Below are 16,276 nucleotides of genomic sequence, written 5' to 3'. Positions count from 1 at the left end.
TATCCCACACGTTTGCTCTGTGTTCAGCCTGAATTCAGCTCAGCTCTTGCTGAGAGGCCTGTGGCCTGCTGTAGTTTTCCTAAACTATTATGCAGTTTCAACAGTGTTTGTGATATTCTATATTCCCCATAGGTTAGTCACACTTGGCCCTGTCAGGTCCCATAGATGCTCCTGCAGTCCATAAGGTTATTCACATATAAGCATCTGCAAGCTTTGCTGAGGATCTCTGGCTTCTTACGGTTTCTGCGTTGCTGTATTTAGCTAATGGCAACATAATAAAAGCAATGATAGTATGTGTATGTAACTGTCCTCTAACTATAGAACTGTATGCTCGTGTTCTTCGTGTATAGTGCGTGTTTATATCCTGAAGTGCGGATGGCACGTGTGCTTTGTGAGTAACGCTGCTAGGTCGGGGTGTCTCTATCGATGTCAGCAACATGGCTTCTTGGCGCTTTAATCGGTACTGTCAATTGAGGTGTCTTTGGTTGCAGCCTGGCGCTCCTCGTCCACTCTGGGGTAGATTTGTATAGATTTGGCCTATAGGGTTGGCTGCAGGGGTACCTCTCAACTTACTTGTCAACCATAGGAGCACTGGGAATCGGTCCGAAATAATACGGGTGATCACACTGTCTCCAAGCCTTCTTCCGTGTCATGTATTTTATAGGAGAGGGAAGCGGGGGTAAACTTCCCCATCCCTCTTCAAGTTGCAAAATCGAGTAGGTGTATCGGGTAGAGAGTACTGAAGAAGTAGTACTAGGTAAGTCTATAACAAGAAGCAACTGGTTACTGGGCTATCACATTTGATTCTGCAAAGAAAGACCAACAGTATCAGAGTTATGCCCTATGTCTCTTTACTACCACTCCCTTGAATGTGCCCAATATGTCAGTGGCGTATACGTTTTTCTCATTACATTTGAGCATACTAAGTGGTGATGTCAAAGCATAGTTCATGACACTTATATCAATAATACAGCATCACATGATGCAGTCGACTGCCATATATTCTCCAGAGGTGTTTGTTCATGTAATGTGAAGGTATATTACAGTTTTGGGTTCTTACCGCCTGTGATCTGGCTTGTCAATTCCAATTTCAGCAAGGCTCTCTTCCAGATCTTCCAGTTCCTCTGGGCTAAGGATGAAGTCCTCACTTTCATCCTCATCTTCATCTTCTTCCTGCTCCTCCTCATCATCATCCTTATCATTCTCCTTATCGTCAACATCATCATCAACGTCCGTATCTTCATCTTTCTCCACCGCTGCTTCCTCTTCCAACTTCTCATCTTGCTCTTTAATGTCTTCCATTTCAATATTGTTTTGCCTGAGCTTGCAAACAAATCTGCATGGAATAAAAGTTTATCCACTTAGCACAGCCTTTATAAGACTGCACAAGTAGCCTCAAATAACACCACATTTATAACAGGCCTGATAATAACCTTGGATATATTACAAATCATCCCTTTTATAACATTACATAGATATAACAATTTTGCTCACAACACATACATTTGTATACACCCAACACACTGAAAATATTACAATGCATTAACTCCTCACTTATTTACAAAAAGCCTTATAACATACGAGAAACAATCTATTATAAACAGCAATTCACTTACAAAGGACTAGTAATAGTGTAGAATTGATTACAAAACAGAGACATGTTAACAACTCTATAATGTTTGTAAACTCGCATCTGTATAAATGGTTGTAAATACTTGTCTTCTTGCAGTCTAGGTGTGACATCACTACTCACGTATAAGAAGAAAATTTCAGCACAACTCAATTGCAATATCCTATGATAGTGAGTGGTGACATCGCAATGCAGCTGCTTGTGCCAACACAGAGCAAAATTCCAGACTTGGCTACAGAATTTAGGTAAATTCATGCCAAGCTTCTCACTTTCCTCTGTAGTAAACTGTCTATAACAATTCACAGGCACTAGTTGATAAGACGATGTTTATGGAAATACGTTTATTTCGTGCACTGCTGGAATTTCATACAGGAGAGCAGTCAACTAATAAATACATTTTATTAGAACCGAGGAGTTACGTAATGACACCTCCCTGCCAATCAGGGAGCTTAAAATGCAGGTTTTACCTCATGGTATTGCTTGTCTCTTAATCCCCCCGTGCAGTGGGATTCCTCCATCTTGCATCCCGGAGAAAAAGCCTACGCTAACCTGTCTCTTCGCCCCAACTCCCTGTAATATGAACCCGGCACTACCACCTAATTTACCTGCGCCTGCATTGCCTGTGTGTGATCTTCTCTCCTCCAGTCTTGTGTCCTGCCTCTGCAAGGAAACGGCTATCATGGAAAGGGACAAGGGACTGCCTGCAGTTCCCTTCTCCTTGTGTCATTGGAAGCCATTTTATTTTGTGTTTTGTTTAAGTTGAGAAATGGCAACCAAGTCATTATCAATTTTAAAAAATATATAAGAAATCTGGAATTTATGGAAAGGTGCTAATAGCGAGAAACTCCTTGTTCATTGACAGTCAGGAAATGGTGCTGGGGTCCACATTAAAGCCCTGATAAAATCATCCATTCAGGTGGCCAGGGACGGTCCATCACTTTTGGATCCCGACACTGGAGGTGGACAAGCGAGGGAGGATCACCTGAGCGGAGGGTCACGAGGGATTGGGAGGTGGATACCCAAGGGCAAGACATGGTATTCCCCCATTCCCAATAATACCCCAACCTACTCTCCCTCTGCCTTCATGGGGTATTTCCAATCTCACCCCATCTCCCCACCCATTTCCAGCAAATACTGAGATGAGGAGGATGCAACTAGGACCAGTGAAGATTACCCATAGACACAACATGGGGAAAGTAAGGGAAACTGTAGAGGAGCATCTATATACCTCTGCAGGAGACCCGGCCCCCTTTCCTCCCATATGTTGAAAGAATGAGACCGTTGTTTGACACTTGCCGTTGTGCCAATACTGCAGCGTGTGTTTGAAAGAAGATACTAGTTGAGACACCCCTATTGAATGTATCCCCAAAGTGATGACAACCTAAGGGAGGAACTCCCTGAAGGAATATGAAAAAGAGCAAGGAAAGAAGCAGGTGATGTCACAAGAGACATAAGACGACGTCCCAAGATACTGGCTAAAGAGGATGTATAGGTCCTACAGAAACTAATGACGAAGTAAAGAGTTAAGTGAACTTTTAAATACGAAGAAGAGGATTCCATGTGCACAAAGTGCTGCAGAAAATTAACAGTTCAACAATTGTACAGATGCTGAAACGCAAGTAAATGAAGCGATCATAGAAGCTGGCTATACGTAGTAAATAGAATGCAGGCAAAGCCGCCATTGTATAGGAGCTGGACATCTGTGATCATGAATTTAGTAAGCCAGGACCAATGAGGAGAGAAAGGAAAAACTTTGTTGCAGCAAGAATACGCTGAATCATATTTGTATTTTATTTATATAGCGCACCAAGCCCTTCGGCATCTGGGCGCATTTCTTACAATTACATAGAATAAGTAATTTACAATTGCATAGGAAAGATATTTACAAGAGACATATGGGCCTCATTACGAGTTTGGAGGTAGCCATGCCCTTAAAAAGGGCATGGCTACCTCCAAACTCGGGTCCGGCTCCGGGTCCCGCGAAAGGGGAATTACCGGGCCATTCCGACCTTGGAGGGCCCGGAAATTCCCTTGCGCGGGACCCGGTGCTGGTACGTCCCCATTCCCATTTGAGCCCGCATACGGCTCAATGGGAATGGGGAGATGGTAGCAGTGGTACTATTCATAACGGTGCCGTTGCTACCATCCTGTTCTGCTCATGAGTGCCGCTCTTGCACGCCTGGTCTAACCAGACGTGCAGAGCACACCCGTGAGCAGAACTTGTAATGTGATGGCCCAGTATGAATGGTGCCGGTGCCTTACCGGCACCGTTCATCTCGTGCCCGCCACACTTATGAGCCCCATAGTGTAAGTGTTTACATGGTAAGAATACAAGCGGTATACAATGAATTTTACAAGAAATTGCAGGTTGATTTGCAGTAAAGGCAAAGTGTTTACTTTGCCTATACTGATTCAGTATAAGAAAGATTTACAATTTAGGCAAGGTGTACGGGATTATATCACAAGGTAGTCAAGTCAGTAGGTGGTAGTATCTTTAGTGAAAGTTTTTTACGATTAATTCAGTGTGAGCCAGATTTTTACATTATTTCTGAATTTGCAGAAGGAAGGTTCGGCTCTAAGGGTTGCAGGTAGGGAGTTCCACATTTTGGCCGCTAGGACCGGGAAACTTCTGCCTCCTGCCTTTTGGAGCTTGAACCTAGGAATGATGAGGCAGTTAAATTGTGAGGATCCAATAGGTCGATCCGAGGATTTACGTATGAATTTGTCACACAAGTACTTGGGTGCTAGATTGTTTAGCCATTTGAAGGTAAGTGATAGGGTTTTAAGTTTGATTCTTTGATTGACTGATAGCCAATGTACACTACGTATCAGCTCTGAGATATGGTGTTATCTAGGGTGGTTAATCGCTAATCTGAGCGCGTTATTCTGAAAAATGTGTAACTTTTTGAAGTTGTATTGATTAGTACCTAGATAGACGGCATTGCAGTATCTTAGATAGGACTAGAGCCCAGGCTAGGGTGATGCAATTACCTGTGGTCAGTAATGGTCTGCAGGCGCTGATTAGCTTACACGTGTATGCAGTGCTGGAGGCAGTCGCGTTCATTTGACTTGTCAGTGAGATGGAGGAGTCAATGTAGATGCCCAGGGTTTTTACGTCTTTGGAAACCATGATATTATTGCCGTCAATATTGAATACATTGAATTGTTTGTCCGGTCTGTTAAATCTGGCTAGGGTACCTACAAGGAGCAACTCTGTCTTATCGTCATTAAGACATACAGCCTCATAAGGAGTTTGGAGGTAGCCATGCCGTACTTACCGGCATGGCTACCCCCAAACTGGATACCGGGTCTGGGTCCCAGAAATAAGGAATTACTGGGCCATGCCAAACTTAGCGGGCCCGGTAATTCCCATTCCTGGGACCCGGTACATCCCCATTCCCATTTGAGCCCCCATAGGGCTCAATGGGAATGGGGAGGAAGCTAACAACGGACCCGTTAATGACGGGTCCGTTGTTAGCATCCTGGTCTGCTCGCGGGTGCCGCTAAGGACGTCTGGTCTGACCAGGCGTCCTTAGTGGCACCCACGAGCAGAACTCGTAAGGGGGCGGTAGAGTGATAACGGCGCCGGCAGCTCTCCTGGCGCCGTTATCACTCTACCACATTCCTTGTAATGAGGCCCATAGTTCATGTTTGGCCATCCAAGCTTGGATGATTAGGTAGATGTCGTTTAGGGGTTTGGAGTCTGTGTTATAGTCACCAGAAATCGAGATAAGGATTTGGATGTCGTCCGCGTAATTTGTGTAGGAGACACCTAACTAGTCGTCAAAGAGGGGCTTAGTGAAAATGTTGTAGGGGCTGCGGATGAGAGGTGGTTGCATAAAACTTTGTGGTCCACCAAGTCAAAGGCCGCTGATAAATCTAGTAACAAGAGGAGTGCTAAACTGCCTTTGTCTTTTTTGATCTCCATTTGTGTTACTAGGTCTCGCATGGCTGTCTCCGTGCCATATCTGGGTCTGAAACCTGATTGACAGAGCCCTAGCAAGTTTTTGCTTGCCAATTGATGCTGAATCTGTAGGTAAGCAGCCCTGTCCAGAATTTTAAGGATGAAGGGTACAGTGGTGATTGGTCTATAATTCGTCAGGAGATTGTGGTCGAGGGAAGGTGTCTTTAAAAGTGGCAGGACCAATGTGTCCTTCAGATTAGTTGGTACTGTGCTAGTTGCAAAAGATGCATTCATTAGTGTTGAAATAAATGGTGCAAGATCCTTCACTGTCTCTTTAATAATTGTTGCTGGGCAGGCATCACCCAGGTATCTATATGCTTTCAGGCCCATGATTATGTCCTTGACATCCTTGGTGGAAAGGGGAGAGAACCTGAGCAGGTCACGTTTGTCAGGTGGGGGTATTTAAGTTGCGAGATGGGGTGTGTTGGTGTTGGTGGGCAGACTGTTTTATTTGGTTTCTATTTTGGTTTGTAGGAGCTCAATTCTGTCAGAACGGGCTTTCTGAATATTGGTGCACCATGTGAAGTCTTTAGTGCATGTTAAGGGAGGAGCAGTGGGGGATTCTAGCTCTCAGAGGATGCTGAATAGTTCTTTTGTATTAGATTTAGCTTTAGTGATCTGGTCATTGTAGGAGTCACGTTTGGCTTGGATGATTGCTGTTTTGTAGCTGGAAAAGGCTATTAGGAAATTATCTTTGTTAGTTTTTGAGGGGAGGCTTTTCCATAAGGCTTCTGCAGCTCTTTTGTTCTTACGCAAGGTTCTGAGGTATAGAGTGAACCAGGTGTTCAAAGTCGAGCATGGTGTAGCTTTCTGCATTTTTAAGGGAGCACTCCTATAATGGCATTAAGTATGGTGGTGTTGTAAGAGTCCACTAGAGAGGTTGGGTCAGCATTTGAGGTGGTGGGTTGAAGGAGCGGGAGTAACTTTTGAGTAGTTATGTTGCACATGTTTCTTGAGAGTCTAGGAGGTGCCACAGGCTTATCTAGGTTAGAGTGGTTGCCGTCCTGTAAGGTAAAGAGAATAATGTGATGGTCGGACCATTCACAAGGGTGGTTGGAGGGGATGTTAATGTCACAGTTGATGTCGGTGATCCAATCTAAAAGTCTACCTTTATTATGAGTAGGTTGGGAGATACGCTGTGGGAAGCCTAACTCTGAGATACTGTTAGTGATGGTTGATGCATTGGTGTCTTTAGGGTCATGTAGACCTAGGTTGAGGTCTCCCAGAAAGATCACTTGAGATCCTGGGTTTCAGTTGGCTGTGAGGAGTAGAGTTTTATCTTCCTCGAAGGAGGATAGGGGACCCGGAGCACTATACATAATGTGCATGGTTATAGTTTGCGTAGGCAACATAGGTACCTTGATCGAAAGGAGTTCTCCAGAGTGGAATGTTTGGTTAGGGATGGGCCTTAGTCCTAGCGCTGTTTTAGCAATAAATGTGATGCCTCCTCCTTTTGCAGACGTCCTATCCTGCCTGGTAATGGTGTATTTGTCCACGATGGCAAGTGAGAGCAGGGGACCAGATGTGGTCTGGAGCCAGGTCTCTGTAATAACTAGGACGTCGACGTCGTTTGAGATTATGAGGTAGCAAATGTCAAGAGCATGGGCTGTTAGGGATCTGACATTAATGAGTCCCCCTTTAAAGGAGGTATGCCCTCAGGATCTGTTTTAGTTGTCAAGATATTATTACATAGATATATTTGCTTGTGTTGGGCAAGTAGGTATGTCTTTGGTAAGGGTTTTATTGGTACTCTTAGATGATGAATGGTTGACTCTAGTGAGTCTGTATCCAAGTCTGGAGTTTCTGATTATGGTAGGGCAAGGTTGGTTAGGCGTAGGTCTGGAAGCATATAGTTTAATCCATTGGGCTGGGGTTGGTAGCAGGGCATAAGTAGGAGTAGGTGAAGTAAGGTTGTTGTGTTTAGTAGCTATTCGGTCTAGCTGAGGTAGGAAAGTAGTGGGCATGGCGCTGTCCGATAAAGGAAGTCTGGCAGCCATGGACAGGTTAAGAGTGTGGCTCCATGGTAAGGTTTGGCGTTAGGTTGTAAGTGTTTGGTGTAGTCAGATGCAGTAGTGTCGGCAGTAGATGCTGCCATTGTGCATAGAGTAGAAGCGGCAAGGCTAAGAAGTAAACTCGTGAGAATTAGTATGAGTTGGTGCATGGCTAGGTTCTAGTGCTAGAGCAAGGTTAGACAGTGATGTTTGAAGGGCCAGTTGGCGGGCACTGTAATGCTGATGTTATATCAGCTGGTGTGGCTTGATGCGTTAGGTTGTGCAAGCAGGTAGTTGGGAAGTGGCGAAAAACTTGCAGTGGTAGTCAATAGTCGTGTGCCTGGGGCAGTGAAAATAATATGTTGCTAATCACATGGGCACAGGCTGTTTGCAACAGTCAAGTGGGCAGTTGCAGTAGTCAAGTGGGCACTGGTTAGATGTGAATATCATGTAGGCACAGGCTGGTAAAGATAATCAAGTGGACACAGGCTAGTAACAGTGATCAAGTGGACATGGGCCAGTAACAGTGATCAATTGGACATGGGCTAGTAACAGTGATCAAGTGGCCACGGGCTAGTAACAGTGATCAAGTGGACCCAGGCTAGATGTAAATATCACGTAGGCACAGGCTAGTAATGATAATCAAGTTGACACGGGCTAGTAATGGTAATCAAGTGGACACAGGCTTGTAACGGTAATCAAGTGGACACTGGCTAGATGTGAATATCACGTAGGCACAGGCTAGTAATGCTAATCAAGTGGACACAGGCTAGATGTGAATATCACGTAAGCACAGGCTAGTAACAGTGATCAGGTGGACACAGGACAATATGATAATCACATGGGCACAGTCAAGTTAATCAACTGCAGGCTTGTTGCAAGAGTCACAAGGGTCCATGCTGGTAGCCATAGGCATCTTAACGCAGTCGAGGTGCGAGTATAAAATTAGGGGCATAATCTAGTGTTAGTATTTGTGGGGCCTGCTGGCAGTGCACACGTTGTGTTGTCTGGGTGGTTACTGGGTTGAGACAGGAAGGCATACGATAAGGCATGTATGGTTAAGTAAGGATGGGCAGAGGGTGGGCAATACATGTATCGGAAGGAGCATTCTACAATACAAACAGCTGGAATAATATGCAGGCAGGGTTTTCAACGGTTGGGGGGGTGGCCAGATTTAGAGACGCATCTTAACAACAGAGTAACAGTAGTACGGAACAACACTTCTGAAGAGGGAGCGCCGCAAGGTTTCAGGCAGTGTCAAGATAACCAACGGTGCGGGGGCTTACCTCCGTAATGACCTGAACAAAGAATCGGGGCTCTGTGGTCCGCTTCGGCGTGGAGCTGCACGGCGAGGTTGTCTGGCCTGGAGTCAAGACCGAAGCAGCCAAGGTCAGCTATCTATTCCGGAAAGGAGCGAACGTGCAAAGGATGAATCATCCCACGTTAAGGTGCAAAGAAAGAAAACATGGAAAATGGACCAAATCATGGTCGCCTGTCACGTGGGCCAAGGATGAAAATAGAGTTCGAACTTAGATTTCCAGAACACGATAGTGAGTGCTGACACTCCCATGTATTCTGAAGACAAGGATACTTTTGCAAGGTCAAGTTCAAAGACAATCTTCATGGCAAAGGCAAGGCGATGAGAGATGCTGGGGTAATTGGGTGGGGAGGTAGTGTCATGCACCATTTCCCTGTACCTGGGTCTGGGCTTACGTGCTGCTAAGTGAACCGAATGTTCCAGACATGGCACAAGCATGCCAACCAATTGTAGTGGTCCATATAATGAAGGACCTTATAGTTTGAAGACCAATGAGAAACTGTGTATCTAATGTTTCTGAAGATGACATGTTTTAGAGTTAGGCATATGTTGTCCACCTGATAGTGGACAGCCAATCACATTCCTAGTTCCTATAGAATGTGTACTTAGATGTTCCCCTTAGGCCAATCCCGACTCTTAGGAGGTTTTTCATTATTTGCCAAGTAGTATGACGTCACCTCTGACGTATTTTTTACTACGTTTTGTGAAAAGATCGCTGAGAGAACCTGAGTGTACATCCGTTGATGTTCGTTGTAAACTCCCTGTTTTAGATAATTGATCATAAAACAGTACTTTGCCATCTTCCTGAGTTTGTTCGGTTATTTAGACTTGGAGTTATTCTGTGTGATCCCATCCATTGCATGCACGTTCCTAAAGGGCCCTAAACTCACATGGTAGCGGTGTGGATGGTTCAAAGATCCAAACTAGTTCAGCTCCAGATTTTCGGATGATCAGGCATCCTCTGCCATTAGGTGGAAGATCGCAGAGTTTCCTGTGGAGAACGGCCAAATAGAAATAAACGTACAAAAAGAACCGAGACAGTGGGCAGGTCCCCCTTTGAAGAAATCCCTGCTAAGTTTCCATGGGTGCTCTGCGGTCGGAATGCGAAGTGGTCGGATTGGAGGAGGAGTCGATACCAAGGGCCTCAAGTCGATTAAACGAATGGTGGGGAATGGCAAAATAAAGGGACGGGATTGTGATCATTTTTGAGTAACAGGAAATAATTTTAGAGATTAGAGAGGCCGCCTAAGAGTCCTAATTCAAGGGAATTAGAAGAAGACATTTCAGACTCCAGCGGGAGTAGGGTAAAATATAAAACACACAGTCAGGACTGCGTAAGGTAATGTCTTAAACCCTGTGTGGGGTAAAAAGTAAAGGTGATGACATTTGATCACAGTGTTCATAATGTGTAAATGTCTGACAAGTCTAAATGTTGTTTGTAGTGAGACTTATCATTATGGGGGATACTCCTCTCATGCACTTATGCAAGACACTGCCAAAACATATGCCCAAGCTCAAACAGTACAGTGCAGAATGGGTAAAGGGTACAGCAGATGAAATGTTCATGCCGTGGCACAAGGGGGATCATTGGCAAGAGCGGTATTGCAACACATGACCACATACTTGCACGCTGCATACACAGGGAAGAAATTAGAGAAACGATTAGGGATTTTAGAGCTTTGGAAGATGTATCAAGAAGGAAATAGAACTCTGGAACGCTCTGCCCCCACTCTTTACGAGCTGATCAATCAGATAGGAACTTTAGATAGAACTGCATCAATTGGCTTAAAGATAATGACTAATAATGCCATGCTCACACACTGTAGAGCTGTAATATACCCCATAGTTTATTGCCTGTACCTGCCTGTATTCTTTTTTGTGATATCATGTAATTGTATTGCCTTGTTCTCCTTGACTTGTATATATTTCATGTGTAACTAAGCCGAGAGCTTTCTTGTAGCCACTGCGCCCTAATACCCTCAGGTCTGGTGCGCAATACAAATAAAAGAAACAAACAAACCTGCCACCTGAGGAGTGGATACATAATCAGCATAAGGGGGAAGGCGTTGAGCCCTCAGCTCCCCTTACCTTGCCTGAAGCAGAGAGTGTTGCTACGGAAGAGATAGGAGTGTATCTTTAAAGGAATTAAGAGCAGCAACGGGTATAGTAATCCAATATATGAACCCTCTGCTTGCAGTAGTGACGATAGTCCGGAAGAGAATAGAAGAAAGGAATAGAGATTTATAAGATTGCATAAGACAAGGAAGAAAATGGTGAGCCGTCGAATTTATCGACAGATATAGACAGAGAAATAAAGAGATGGAAGGGAGAAAAAGAAAGCTGACGAGGTAGAGCTCGTGCAAAATGAATGGATGGGAGGGCAGATATTACTCAAGACAGACGGGAAAAGCATTGAGGAAGTTAGGCAAAGAGAAGATAAGGACGAACAAGAAAGAAAGGTTAAGGAACGAGAGAAAAGATTGAAAGAGGGTGAGCAGAAAATCAGGGAGCGACCGAGAGCAGATATATCAAGAGGAACATGAGAAAATGAAGAACGGGCAGAAGAACAAAGAAAATACGAAAATAGACAAAGAGCGATAGAAGAAGAGAGTGGTAGAAGAAGAACAGAGATTAAGGGACAAAAGGTTACAGAGACAAAGGGAAGAAGGTAAGGAGTAAGGAGAGAAGTAGGAAGGCAAGAGGAAGAGAGCTAGAAGGGAGGCAAGAAAGCAAAGGGAAGTAGATGAAGAAATAGACAAAAAAGGAGATGGCGAGGTTTCAATGCCAGTCTCATCTGCAAAGAACAAATGAGGCCAAGCCCAGAAATACGATGGGACATAGTGGAAGAGATACTTCCGATAAAGGCAGTAATGCACGCGGTATCTAGAGTAGCGCTAGAAGAAGAAAGATTTGAGGCGGAAAGCATTGGCGAAAGGATCAATAAAGTCTATCAACAGTTAAGACGAGGTAGCGAGTATGAAACTCGAGGGAATGGCGATCGATCCCCAGTACCTCAATCACAAAGTGAGGAGGGAAACCTGTTCAGTGATGAACATCAGGCATTGTCTTTGAGCAGACTGAACTTAGGCAAGGGTGAGGGGATGACAGTCACACTAGTTGGGGCCTAGATATGTCAGATGAGGAAAGAGAGTCCGTTCTTGGGGCAGAAGGAGAGAGCGCGTGTGCCCCTGAAGGAAGCGAGAAAATGGATAATGAAGTGAGATGGTCAGATCTGGAACAGCCCAAAGATAGAACGCCATATCCCATAGCATATCCTGAGCATCCCTGAGAACAATCATATAGTGAGAAGGGAGAGTCACCACCATACGTAAGCAGGTTAAGGTAATTACCGACAAAGAGACAGACAGGGACGATTGTCCCTGCCATGGATAGACTAATAATGGGATCCAACTATGGAATGGGGTTTACGAAGTTCCCCTTGTTAGAAAAGGTGGGGGCAAGCCCACAGTATATTCCATGGCCACAGATGGACAAGGATAATTTAAAATGCAAATTCCCCAGTTTGACTTTGGGGGCTGGGAAATGGATATATGAATTAGAAAAATTGACAGGAGGAAATACGCTGGCCATAGCAGACATAAAAGGTCTCCTGGCAGCCATTCTTGGAGAGAGGGCTGATGACATATGGAGGAGAGCGGGATATTCAAGTGCGATTGCACAAAACACAGCGCGCGACGGATCGCCATTCAGTAATTGTAGCGCAGATGTTTGGAGGGCTCTCAGGGTACAATATCCTGACACATCAGATATGGGTGCAATTATGACATGTAAAATGACCTGGTGATGCAGTACCATGATGATACAGTACGTAGATGACATATTGATTTGTTCGACCACAGAGGATGAGTGCAGGCAAGATCCTGTCCAACTAATGACTATTTTAGCAGACACAGGATATAAGGTGGACAAGGAGAAGTTACAATACTGTCAAGAAGAAGTGTTATACATAGGTCAGTTAATCTTGCATGAAGGAAAGAAAGTGACACCTGAAAGGGCAGAAGCAATTATAAAAACACCCAAACGGAACATGGAGAGATGAATGCAGCAGTTTCTAGGATTATGTAATTACATTAGAGTCTGGGTGTTTGATTATAGCACATATACAAAGCCACTTCTGCAAGCATTAAAGAAAGCACATGCTGGTAAGACAAAAGTAGAATGGACTGAAGAAATGGAGAAGGATTTGAGGATTTGAAACAAGCAATTTGTACAGCCCCAGTTTTAAGGATTCTCAACTATGGTGAGGAATTGTATTTGTTTTCACACATGAATGGGACAGTCATGACAGCAGTACTTCTACAAAGAACCACATTAGGGTAGAAACCTTTGGCATATTACAGTGGGATTCTAGACCCAATTATGAAAGAACACTTTCCTTGCGAACAATCTCTGACTGCTGCTCTGTTTGCAATTGACAAGTCCACAAGTATTGTCATGGGCAGCTTTATGACTCTTTACATGGAGTATGCTCTATTTGCCATTTTACAGAAACCCAAGGGAACATTGACATCTCAAAGAGCTTCGGCTCATGAAGTAATGATTTCTAACCCGATGATTAAGATTGTAAGATGTAAAATAGTGAACCCAGCCACGTTCATAGTTGAGGCAGTAGAAGAAAGCGATCATGTGCAAATTATGTTGAATTTTATGATGCTATACATCCCGTGTGAAGGAGAATGCTTTAGCGGAGGGAAGAATCTTCAAAAATGTATCAGACTAGTGGGGAAAGGCATTCAGGCGCTGCAGTACTAAGACACAGATTAAATGGAGAATTCAAGGTAGTGGCGAGTCCCAGGCTACCGTCTCATTTTTCAGCACAAGCAGCAGAATTAGTGGTGCTTATTGTCGCGCTTGAAAAAAATGACAGACAGGAAGTGACAGTGTACAATGATTCTGCCTATGTGATGTCAACCATACACGCAGGCTTGTCACGTTGGAAAAGGAGGGGCTACCTCTGCGCAGACAGCTCTCGAGTGCAGCATGCATCCTTATTGGATAGGCTAATTAAGGCACTACAACTCCAGGTGGCCATGGTACGGAAACTGCCCTCCTAGATCTAAAAACTCAGATCGAAGACCTAAAAAACAAGGACAAGCTTGCCCTCTTACTCCTTTTAGATCACTGTGCAACTTTCGATTTAGTAAATCACCAAATCCTCTGCCGTCACCTCAAAACTGCTGCCAACTTCTCGGACAAAGCCACGGCCTGGATCACCTCCTTTTTGGAAAATAGATCCATGAGAGTCTTTTCCCCTTCTGCCACTGCTGATCCCGCGCCAGTCATCTGCGGGGATCCTCAAGGTCCGTGTGTTTCTCTGACACTTAACAATGTGTTCACAAAACCACTCTGATATTTTGAACTATCTGGGTGTCACATATACCAATTATGCTGATGACACCCAGATACTCATCCCTATCACAGGTGACCACAAAACTGACATTCTAGCCATCAATTCCATCTATCAAATCATCCAGGCAGGGATGGCGCAGCATGAACTGTACTTGAACGATGAAAAGACAGAGATTTTCATCCTAGGATCTCACCAAAGACTCAGCAAGTTAGACCCGTCCTTCAAATCCTTCACAATTGTTGGCAATACCATCAAAGTGGCCAAAGATACTAAAACACTTGGTATCTATCTCAACGTCACCTTATCACTTTCGAGACAGGTTAACACTGTCTCCTCTGCTGCATCATATACATGCAAGCTCATCACGGCTTGTCATCCATTCCTATCACTAGCCAACTGCACGATATTAGCCAGGACCCTGGTCCTGTCTAAGATCGACTATTTTAACGCCCTCTACCTCGGCACTAACCAATATAACATCAGAAAACTACAGATCATTCACAAAAATGCCATTAGAGCGGCACTAAACATCCCTAGGACCCTCCACATCTCAGACACCAGACAGAGGGCCTCATTACACGGATGGCGGTAAGGATTTACCGGTACCAGTATTTTACCGGTACCGGTAAATCCTTACCGCCTTACTACGAGGCCCCTTTGCGGGTTGGGGAATTTAACGCCTGCTTTTTGCAGGCGTTAAAAACCAACCCGTAAAGGGACCCGGGAGCTAATTACGGTACCGCAATTTGCGGTACCGTAATTAGCGCCTTCCCCATTCCCATTATGCCCTATGGGGCAAAAATGGGAATGGGGAAGGGCAATGGTGGAAGGGGGAATTACCGCCCCGCCAACCTTGGAATGGGGCGGTAATTCCCCTTTCCGCCAAGGCGGTGCCGGTATTTTACCGGCATGAACCATGGCGCTAATAGCGCCATGGTTCTCCGCCATCCGTGTAATGAGGCCCAGAGTCTCCATTGGCTATCAGTTTCCCAAAGAGTTTCTCTCAAAGCACTATCGCTAACACACAAAAGCCTCTCACATCAAGCACCAAGCTACCTGGATAGTAGATTTTCTCCACACACCTCCTCAAGACCACTTAAAAGTGCGCAAACCAACTGCCTCTCCATTCCTTGCTTCAACCTCCAGAGATCAGGTGGTAGCAGTTTCCCAGTCATGGCTGCGAAACTATGGAACTCCCTACCCAACCCAGTCAGAGCAGAACCATCCTTCCTGGCCTTCAAGAGCAAAGCCAAAGCCTGGCTGGCAGCCCAAGACCAGCCTGACTACTAGCACCCACTGGCACTCCGCTACACTGCGCAAACCTGCTAGCTGTTCTGCATGATTGCTAATATGTATAGTACTTGTATATTTTCTAAATTGCTTTTTTATTCTAAATTGCCTTTATTCCCTTCCCTTGTTCTCTTTTTGTATGTATCCTATAACATGCCTGTAACCTAAATGATGCGCCCGGATGCCCTTGGGCCTGGTGTGCTTTACAAATAAATCAAATACAAATACAAATAGTTAAATGTGCAGTGCATACTAAGCGATCATATTTTATCTCTTGCGGGAACGAAGCCGCAGATGTAGAAGCCAAAAGGGTTGCATATTCTCCAGAACTTCCTGAGAGTATTAAAGATACTTTAGTTCCAACTATGTTAGTGGAAGAAGGGTTCAATAAGTTGTCAATAACCCAATTAATAGAGATTCAGGGAAGCGCACCACAAGGAGAGCAAGTCCTATGGCAACGAAGGGGGGTGTTTTTTATCCCCCACGGAAGCATTATGGCGACAGGACAGCACTGGGAAGACAGTGATGCCAGTAACTTTATTGAAAGTCACACTTGAACAACTACACTACCCCGCGCATGTAACTAGAGAAAGTCTTGCGGCCAATATTGCAGAAGGCTGGTTCATTCCTAATTTGTTGGAACACGTTGCACTGTTTATGGTGAATTGCATAGTGTGTCAAAGGTTTACTGCTGGGCATACACTGAGAACAA

At 44.6% G+C, this 16,276-nt stretch overlaps 1 protein-coding gene across 1 annotated transcript in view; it reads right to left on the bottom strand.

The window, feature by feature from the left end:
- The window catches only part of DRC7 (dynein regulatory complex subunit 7), an 862,568-nt gene that overhangs the window by 787,139 nt on the left and 59,153 nt on the right, over positions 1–16,276 (bottom strand). Inside the window, exon 2 of the mRNA XM_069654252.1 lies at positions 1,061–1,336. Within this exon, the coding sequence (XP_069510353.1) occupies positions 1,061–1,302 (242 nt within the window). The 5' untranslated portion in view covers positions 1,303–1,336. The remainder of the gene's footprint in view (positions 1–1,060; positions 1,337–16,276) is intronic.

The sequence above is a fragment of the Ambystoma mexicanum genome, chromosome 1p, assembly GCF_040938575.1.
Source record: "Ambystoma mexicanum isolate Mex_15411 chromosome 1p, UKY_AmexF1_1, whole genome shotgun sequence".
Lineage (NCBI taxonomy): Eukaryota > Metazoa > Chordata > Amphibia > Caudata > Ambystomatidae > Ambystoma > Ambystoma mexicanum.
Note: the sequence above shows the minus strand (reverse complement) of the source record. Positions and strands in the feature narration are given on the sequence as shown.